Source organism: Equus przewalskii, chromosome 19 (assembly GCF_037783145.1).
Source record: "Equus przewalskii isolate Varuska chromosome 19, EquPr2, whole genome shotgun sequence".
Lineage (NCBI taxonomy): Eukaryota > Metazoa > Chordata > Mammalia > Perissodactyla > Equidae > Equus > Equus przewalskii.
The window spans coordinates 28,541,240-28,550,937 of NC_091849.1; the positions used below are offsets into that span (position 1 = coordinate 28,541,240).

A 9,698-nucleotide genomic window follows, 5' to 3' on the forward strand; every position below is an offset into this window, starting at 1 on the left:
TTTAACTCCTTAATCTGGCTTCCTTGGTCACTCTGAATTCCCATTTTTGTTTCCTTAGGCTTGTGTGGTTACTCCAAATCCTTCTCATCTTCTTTGTCACTTAAATGCCAATTTTTACCTAGTTTCTTAACCTCTTTGTCATGCGCTTTTTAAGAATCGGCAAATTTCCTGAAAGGACAGGTGATTTAAAAAGTTGGTCTCTCCTCAGTGTCTCTCCCTTCTCTCTGGAATTTCGGCCCCTCAAGTCCTGGCTACCTTGGTGTCTCTAATTCCTTTTCACGTATTTTACAAAATATTATACAGATTTTCTAGTCGTTCTCTTTTATGTACTTTAGCTAGGTTTTCTAAGTATTCTTAGGGGGAGCGATGGTCTGATATAAGTTAATATATCATTCAAACTGTGTCTTTGGATGCACTTAAGATATCACCTTCATTTTTAGAATTCAAGAAGTTCAAAAGGATATGTCCAAGGTCTACTACTTTTCCTCTGTTAGCTATGATCTAGCGTGGTAGTCATTTTAATATTTGGACCCAAGTAATTACTTCTAACTTAGGAATTTTTTTCCTACTATTTGTTTAATTATTACTCCTCCATTTGTTACTTTAATTCAACTACCACTCCTGTTGTGCACAATTGGTTTTATGTTCCTATTCTCTGTATCCTATATTTTATCACATAGTTTCTCATAGTTTTATTTTTGCTTTCGCTTTGTTTTAAGGTATTTCTTACGTTTGCTTATCCAGGATGATAACTTGGTTACCAACAGTAACTATTTAGTTCTCAGTTTCTTTGTATTGTCATGAGCAGCATAACAACACTTCAGTCAATGCCAAACAGAGTAAGATCAGTTCCATGAGATTAGTACCATATAGCCTAGGTATATAGTAGGCTATACCATCTAGGCTTGTGTAAGTATACTTTATAATGTTCACACAATGATAAAATTGCCTAATGACACATCCCTCAGAACTTCTTCCCATCGTTAAGCAATGCATGACTGTAGCATATTTTAATTTTAGAAAAACATTTTTTTGAAATTGTTTGCTTATAAGTGGGAGTTTCACTACTGACTGAAGTACTTACCTGACTTTCACATAACATTTACTTCACAGGAAGCCACCTGTTTTAAAGATTTTATTTTTTCCCCTTTTTTATCCCCAAAGCCCCCGAGTACATAGCTGTGCATTTTTAGTTGTGGGTCCTTCTAGTTGTGGCATGTGGGATGCCGCCTCAGCATGGCTTGACAAGCAGTGCCATGTCTGCGCCCAGGACTCAAACCAGAGAAACCCTAGGCCAGTGAAGCAGAGCGAGCGAACTTAACCACTCGGACACAGGGCGGGCCCCAGAAGCCACCTCTTTTAGATGTTCAAATTGGTCTTGTTGCATTTGCTTTGGCATGTACTAAGAATTTTGGTTTTTATTTTTGCCGCTTACAGGTTTGTATCTCTTTCTTTTAAGCTTGGAGCATCTAGAATTCTTCACACTTTTGGCAAGAATTGTATCCTATTCTTGTTTTGCAATATACATTTTTCCATTAATCAGAACATGATTGACTTCTCTCTCTAGTGGATATCTCAAACTGTTTTTTCCTGTGATGGCCCTAACTAACTCTAGGTGCACAACATACTTTACTGAGAAAGTTTTCAAAACTAGTTTTCTGGGCTGGCCCCGTGGCCGAGTGGTTAAGTTGGCGCGCTCTGCTGCAGGTAGCCCAGTGTTTCGTTGGTTCAAATCCTGGGTGCGGACATGGCACTGCTTGTCAAACCACGCTGAGGCAGCATCCCACATGCCACAACTAGAAGGACCCACAACGAAGAATATACAACTATGTACCGGGGGGCTTTGGGGAGAAAAAGGAAAAAAAAAATCTTTAAAACAAACAAACAAACAAACAAAAAAACTAGTTTTCTGGGGTCAGTCCCATGGCTGAGTGGTTAAGTTCACACGTTCTGGTGGGCCAGGGTTTCGCCACTTTGGATCCTGGGCACAGACATGGCACCGCTCATTAAGCCACGCTGAGGTGATGTCCCACATAGCACAACCAGAGGCACTCACAACTAGAATACACAACTACGTACTGAGGGGCTTTGGGGAGAAGAACAACAAGAAAGATTTGCAACACTTGTTAGCTCAGTTGCCAATCTTTAAAAAAAAAAACTAGTTTTCTGTACATGATTTTCTTCAAGATTCTGATATAGGAGGTCTGCAGTAGAGTCAAGTTTGTGATTTTTACAAACTTGATAAGAGTCTGGTATGTATCCAGGGTGAACAGCAGCCCTCTAGGAAGCTGGACTCAGTATATCAAATGCGCGTATACATGCGAAAACTTGTCACATGGAGACACTTTTTAAACGTCCATTATAGAAATGTCTTTCAATATATTTGCTGATAAATAATTTATATAGATATGAATATTGACATTTGTATAAATTTCATCTAAAATCATGTACCATCTCTTTATTTTATTATTTTAGCTACATATTAAAGAGTTACCTTTTTAAGAGAAAGTATATTCAGTAAAAAAGGAAACCTATTATTCATTTTTTAAAAATTTTATTTATTTATTTTTCCTTTTTCTCCCCAAAGCCCCCAGGTACATAGTTGTGTATTCTTAGTTGTGGGTCCTTCTAGTTGTGGTATGTGGGATGCCTCCTCAGTGTGGCTCGATGAGCGGTGCCATGTCCTCGCCCAGGATTCGAACCGACAAAACCCTGGGCCACCTGCAGCGGAGCATGTGAAGTTATCCACTCAGCCACGGGGCCGGCCCCCCTATTATTCATTTTATTGCTTAAACTAAGGTGCAGTAACTAAGTTATCATCTCCTATATGGCAGCTGCTATTTTATATATATATATACACTTATATATAAATATATATACCATAATTAAGATGAAATAATTAGTCTAATAAGTACTGTTGCAAACGCACTAACTGCCTGCAAAAATTATATCCTAGAGGAATAAATAATATTGAGATTTCAGACACCTGGGAAGATATAGAGGGATATTATGGGCAGCTTTCTCTCAATATCCCACAAATCTTTTATAAGAGGCTGTTTATTCATCCAGCCCAAAAGTGAGATTTTCTGCTTCCCCTCGGCTCATCTACACTGTGTGTTCCAATTCTGAGATTCAGAGTTTTCCAATCAGTTATTTCCCAAACTTTATGTTATTTATATTTCCTAAGCTATATGTTATTTCTTCTCAAAAAGAAGCCAATAAAATCAAAATAAAAGGTGTTTGGGAAGTGTTTTATTAAAAATGGTTTAACAGTTTACTTCGAAGTTATCAAACATTTAATATGTTAAATTTTTTTCTAAAATTCTACAGCTTCAAGAATAATATATGGCTCCTTCCACATTTGTTTGAATATGAATTACTTTCTTTTTTTTAACCACTGTTAAGATTTACTGGAGCAGCATCAGAAGATAGTTTGAAAAATATTGCCTTCAACATCAGCTACTAACCTCTTCTTTAAATTCATCATTTAGTACACGACACATTTTTGCATGAGCCTGTGATACAGGTTTTAACAGTAGGCAATGAGGACAGTAGGTAATACTTTTCATTCATTTAAAAAAATAATCATCGAAAGCCTATTCTATACCATTTATTGTACTGACTACTCAGGTTACCAAGTGAGAAAAAAAGACCTCATGGTATTTTTGGAGAGAGAAGTGATCATCTAAAGGAACGTAAAGTTTCAAGTGTGGTCAGTACTATGAAGGAGGTGTACATAGTGAGATGAGAAGACCTAGTCCTTAACACACTTACAGCCATTCCAGGGAATCAACTTATCTCCCAGAGAGTGATTTTCCTTGTCTCCTTCAAGAGCAAACTAGTGTCCTTCGCTTAAAGTCTACAAAGGAAAGTTTATTGCAAAGCACAAAGCATAAACTGAAGAGTGAATACATTTATTTAATTAATTATTGAGTGTGATCAATATACTTAGTGTTATATTTGTACAAAATGAGTCTATAGATTTTGTTCTCGCTATTTGGAAGTGAACAGTGCAAACACATCATGGTACCCAGGATGGGCAGATGTGTGAAGACCTTAGATCAATAGACTTAGTTGTTAGAAAAATAATTAAATATTTACCCTAAACACAAGTTAAAATATAAGAGTTTTGTAAAGGTAGGGAGTATAGAAGTATGAGAAAATGACAGATTTACAATGAGAAGAGTTGATATTATTAAGAATAGAATATCTTTCAGTCAAATGTCCCAATAGGAAGGAATCTCGCTGAGACCTATAGGAAAGAGATAGTCAGACATTATTTTGGCATTATCTTGTTTATAAAGATTCAGAGAGTGAATATGTGGTTGAGAGGGTTGGTTATAGAATATAAGATATTAACCCATCTGGTCTTGCTTGTAATTCATAAAAAGAATTGATTTGCAAATGAAATATTAACCCCTTACATCGTATCCATAATAAGAAACAGGTAAACTGCAGTCCATCTTACTTGTATTGTTTTTCAAATTGTCACATAAAAGGGTAGGGTTTGGGTTTTTTAATCTGACTGTAAATAAGTCAATCAATAAGCATTTATATATTGCTCACTTTTCATATTCCTACGGTAGAATCTTTAGATAGACACAGGAAATTAATGACACGATCTTCACTCTCTTGCAAATTGCAGACAAACTGAGTCTTAGGATTCACACTTTGAAGTGATAACCAATAAACCACCGCAGTGCGTTAAGTAAACATATACGTAGATAGAGTAGCCACAAAAGAATGCTAACAGTTTTAGAGGAGGTTAAATCCAGAGGTGATTTTAGAGTAGGGGATCTTCTGAGTGCTATATGGAGAGTGTGGAGTATAAAAATAGCTATGTTTATTCTCTTCCCTGATGGTACAATGAGACAAGAAGCCTCCTCATTGCCCCTTTCATGTCCTTGTTTCTCAAAGTATAGATAAAAGGGTTAAGCATAGGAGTCACCAAACTGTAGAACAGGGACATGAGTTTGTTCTTGTCCTGGGAGTTAGTAGCAGAAGGTTGTACATACATGCTAATTACTGGCCCATAGAAGAGAGATACAACAATAACATGAGAACCACATGTGTTAAAGGCCTTCTTCTTTCCCTCTGAGGACCGAATTCTGAGCACTGTTGCCACAATGAACCCATAGGAAACAAGGATAAGTAACAAGGGAACCAGGGAATAGAATGCCCCCACAATGGAGAGCATAGCTACATTGAATGTGGTGTCAACACATGACATCTTGATCATCACTGGAACCTCACACAGGAAGTCATCTACCTTGTTGTTACCACAGAGTGGCAGCTGGATGGTAAGGGATGACTGAAGCAAGGAGTTAGCCAAACCACTTAGCCATGCCACGGCCACTAGGAAGATGCAGAGTTGCTGATGCATAATAGCTGAGTACCTCAAGGGCTTGCAGATGGCCATGTAACGATCCAAGGACATCACAGCTAAAAGGATGCATTCGGTGGCCCCCAGGAAGTGAAACATATAAAACTGGGTCACACAGCCTCCATAGCTGATAGACTTATCTGTGCCCCAGAGATTCAGCAGCAGCTGAGGAATGGTGGTCGTGGTAAAACACAGGTCCAGGAAGGAGAGGTTGGAAAGGAAGAAGTACATAGGGCTGTCAAGATGAGGATCCACCCTGGATATTACAATAATTGAGATGTTTCCCACTAGTGTGCAGATGTAAGCAACAAGCACGATTATGAAGAGCGGCATTTCCAACCAGGGATGGTCAGAGAAACCCAAGAGAATGAAAACCTTTGGAGAACTTGCATTGCTTAGATTCATGACTGTTGTTGATCTTGTTGGCGGATTCAAGGCAAAGTGAAGACATATTTCAGTATTGAATTTTCTTGATGGTTAATTTATTCATTGAATTAAAGTGAATTATGAAGCGATTTTCTCTGTGGTGTAACTTCAGTGAAGTGGTCTGATACTTGCAAGCATGAAAAATGTCTAAATGCCAATAATTATAATTTAAATTTAAATTATAATTTTGTAGTGCTTCTAAAAGAAAGACTGACAAATCTCTATATTTTACCTAAGAAATGCAATATAGTAAATTTTTTGTAGAATAATGATTACGTAAAGGGAAACTCACGATTGCTGTTATATTAGAGAAAAGAATAAAATGGAGGAATGGTTAGCGCTTTCCACACAGTGAGTTATAAACTGTCATACATTTAATGGTTATATGCTATTTATGGATTTATTGTATTTGATTCCTTTACAAGTGTGAGTTTATGTGTATGTGTGTGACTTGGGTTATAATGTAAAATATATATCTTGTAATAGGCAACAGTAAAAAGTTTGAAAGACACTGGTGCAGTAGAAAAGAAAACAAGATATGAAATCAGAAAACCTGGATTCAGTCCACTGCTAATAACACAGACACCAAAAGGTATGCATTGCTTAAATATTTGGAACCTCCCTTATCTTACTTTGTTGTGCTGTAAGGATTAATTAATCCAATACGTGTGACCACATTTTATTAAGTGTAATCATTAATGTTGGGTTAGTTATTTTTCAAGAAATATAGTGCTCAGTTTGCAAGTGTATATCTGCTGATAGATTTTTCAGGTTGTATGCAAATATTAACAGTGTACTTATCCCCCCATAAGAAGTCTCATGAGGATTGCATTTTCATCCCTTTCATTTCCCAGAATTACTATGCTTAGCTTGAATCTGACGTTAACAATTTTAGGATTTGTATGCCAGTGCACATATATTTTAATTAATGCAAATGCCCACTAATGCAAATTGTATCCCTATATATTTTTTTAAATAGACATAATTCAGTGTTTTAAGTTATAATGATGATATATTATCATTAAGGGTGTCAATTTATTTGCACTTTCTCTTTAGTCTGCAAATTTGTATAAAGAGGTCACAACACTCCTGGTGTTGTACAAAAAGATAAAATCAATCAAGCTAAACAGATCACTCCCACCCACATATAACACCTACCTTAAATTAGTGTTGATATTCAATGGTAGTATTTCCTTTTCTTGCAAAAAAAATTACACCGATCATTCCACCAGAATTAAATGTTAATTAGATATAAGGATTGAATATTCTCTGTTCAGTGTCTTTGTGTCTTATCATAGGTTCTTAATATTATTTGTTTATTTGATTTGAAAGATCCTCACTATGTTTAGATGTATAAACCTATTTTATTCTAAAATACTAGTTGTTAAGGAAGGGTTCTCATTCTTTATATAAAGCTGTGGGACATTTTCTCCAGACAGATAACAAACCTCAGTGGAAAATCCTTGGCAAGAAACACTACAGAAATTCCCTAGTGGGTATGCTACCTTCTAATTTTCTTCTTGCTACAATAAAATAAAAGGATAAATTTTATTTCCTTGTTATGGAAAATAGACTCAAGACTACAAGAATCCTAGAAAACTCAATTTACCTCAATAATATCATAGATAATTTTCCTGAATATCAGAGAAAATTTAAGACAATTATTTTTTATGCCAAGATACAATTTTGTTTTTTTAATATTTTTCTCAGGATATTATTTCTTGAGATTCTTGTTATTTTAAAAATCTTCATTCTACAGAGAAAGAAGAAGGAATCATCTTCTAATGTATTTTTAAAGGAACCAAGAGGCTCTGGTTTTCAAATATTTCTCCCACAATAGCCTAGCACAGTGTAAACTTTTTACCTGACCTAACATTGATTATGTTAAAGTTCCTCATTTGTTTTAAACAATAAAAATATTGTGTCAAGAAGAAATTAATATACATTGTTTCCTTACTTCATTCAATCAGTAAACATTTGTTGAGTGCCCACTATAATGTCAGTCGCTTTTCGGGATGCTTCAAATATAACAGTGAAAAATGACAAACAAAAATTTGCTATAATGAAACTTTTATTGTAAAAGAAAAATAATAGATTGTACTTATTCTCAGTGCCTCAATAAATTCACTTCAGAATGATTGAAATTAACTAATTCATATAGTGCAAATGGATGTGTGGCAATAATAAGCTTTGCATTGATTGGTTTTTAACGTGGAGCCTATAAGTTTGAAAATGTGGGTTCTGAAGACTTTTGACTTTGGATTTCTTTTTTATTGTCCAGCTTTATTGAGTTATAATTGACAAATAACATTGTGTAAGTTTAAGGTATACAATGTGATGATTTAATATACATATATATTGTGAAATGATTACCACATTAAGCTTAGTTAAAATATCCATCACCTCACATAGCTACATTTTTTTGTGGTGAGAACATTTAATATCTGCTCTCTTAGCAAACTTCAAGTATATAGTACAATATTGTTCACTACAGTCACCATGCTGTACCTTAGATCATCAGAACTCACTCATCTTATAACTGAAAGTTTGTAATCTTTGACCAACATGTCCCCATTTCTCCCACATCCCATCCCCCGGTAGCCATCAGTATACTCTCTGATTCAAGTATTTCAATGAGGTCAATGTTTTAGAAAAGTAAGATCATGCAGTATCTGTCTTCCTCTGACTTTTTTCGCATAGCATAATACCCTCAAGTTTCATCTATATTTTTGCAAATGGCAGGATTTTCTTCTTTTTTAGGGCTGAATAATATTCCATTATCTACATATATATATAACACACGTATCTATGTATATATCACATTTTCTTCATCCATTGACACACAGGTTGTTTCTAATTTTTGACTATTGTGAATGATGCTGCAATGAACATGGGGGTGCAGATATCTCTTTGAAATAGGGATTCATTTCCTTTGGATATATACCCAGAAATGAGATTGTAGGGTCATCTGGTAGTTTTTCAGTTTTTGAGGAAACTTCATACTTTTTTCTACATGTCATTTTGATTTGCTTTTCCCTGATAGTTAGTGATGTTTAATACCTTTTCATGTACCTGTTGATTATTTGTATGTCTTCTTTGGAAAAATGTCTGTTCAGGTCCTTTGCCCACTTTGAAATTGGACTATTATTATTTTTGATATTGAGTTGTATGAGTTTTTTACATATTTTGGATAGTAGCCCTTTATCAGGTATATCATTTGCACATATTTCCTTCCATTCCATAGGTTCCCTTTTTAATTTTGTTGAAAAGTTTCTTTTGCTGTGCAGAAGAATTTTAGTTTGATTTAGTCCCACTTCTTTTCATGTGCTTTTCTTGCTCATGTTTTGGGAGTCTTATCCAAAAAATCTTTACCAAAACCAATGTCAATGATATTTTGCCCTGTTTTCTTCTAGTAGTTTTATAGCTGGGGACAATGAATATCCTGTTTTCCAAGCACCATTTAAGGAAGAGACTATCCTTTCCCCATTGAGTATTTTTGGCTGCCTTGTCAAATGTTAGTTGACTGTATGTGTGGGTTCATTTCTGGGACCTCTGTTCTGTTCCTTTGATCTGTGTGTCTATTTTTATGCCAGTACCATATTTTTTTGATTACTATAGCTTTGTAGTATAGCTTGAAATCAGGAAGTATGATACCTCTGGCTATGTTCTCCTTTCTCAGGATAGCTTTGGCTATTTGTGGTCTTTTGTGGTTCCATTCAAATTGTAGGGTTGTTTTTTCTATTTCTGTGAAAAATATCATTGTAATTTTGATAGGGATTGGAGTAAATCTATAGATGGCTTTGGCCAGTATGGACCTTTTAACAATATTACTTTTTCTATTCTTAAACATCTTTCCATTTGTTTGTGTCTTCTTCAGTTTCCTTCATCA

The 9,698-nt window shown here is 35.3% G+C and overlaps 1 protein-coding gene across 1 annotated transcript; it reads right to left on the reverse strand.

Annotated features, from left to right (window-relative positions):
* Positions 1-4,843: 4,843 nt before the first annotated feature.
* LOC103566980 (olfactory receptor 2B11-like) lies at positions 4,844-5,788 on the reverse strand. Its single transcript, XM_008543541.1, has one exon. It carries the CDS (start codon positions 5,786-5,788, stop codon positions 4,844-4,846), a length of 945 nt encoding a protein of 314 aa, XP_008541763.1.
* Between the last annotated feature and the right edge of the window lie 3,910 nt (positions 5,789-9,698).

What these genes read in the sequence shown, in the direction of transcription:
- LOC103566980 (XM_008543541.1), bottom strand. Translation starts at nt 5,788, where the DNA reads ATGAATCTAAGCAATGCAAGTTCTCCAAAGGTTTTCATTCTCTTGGGT.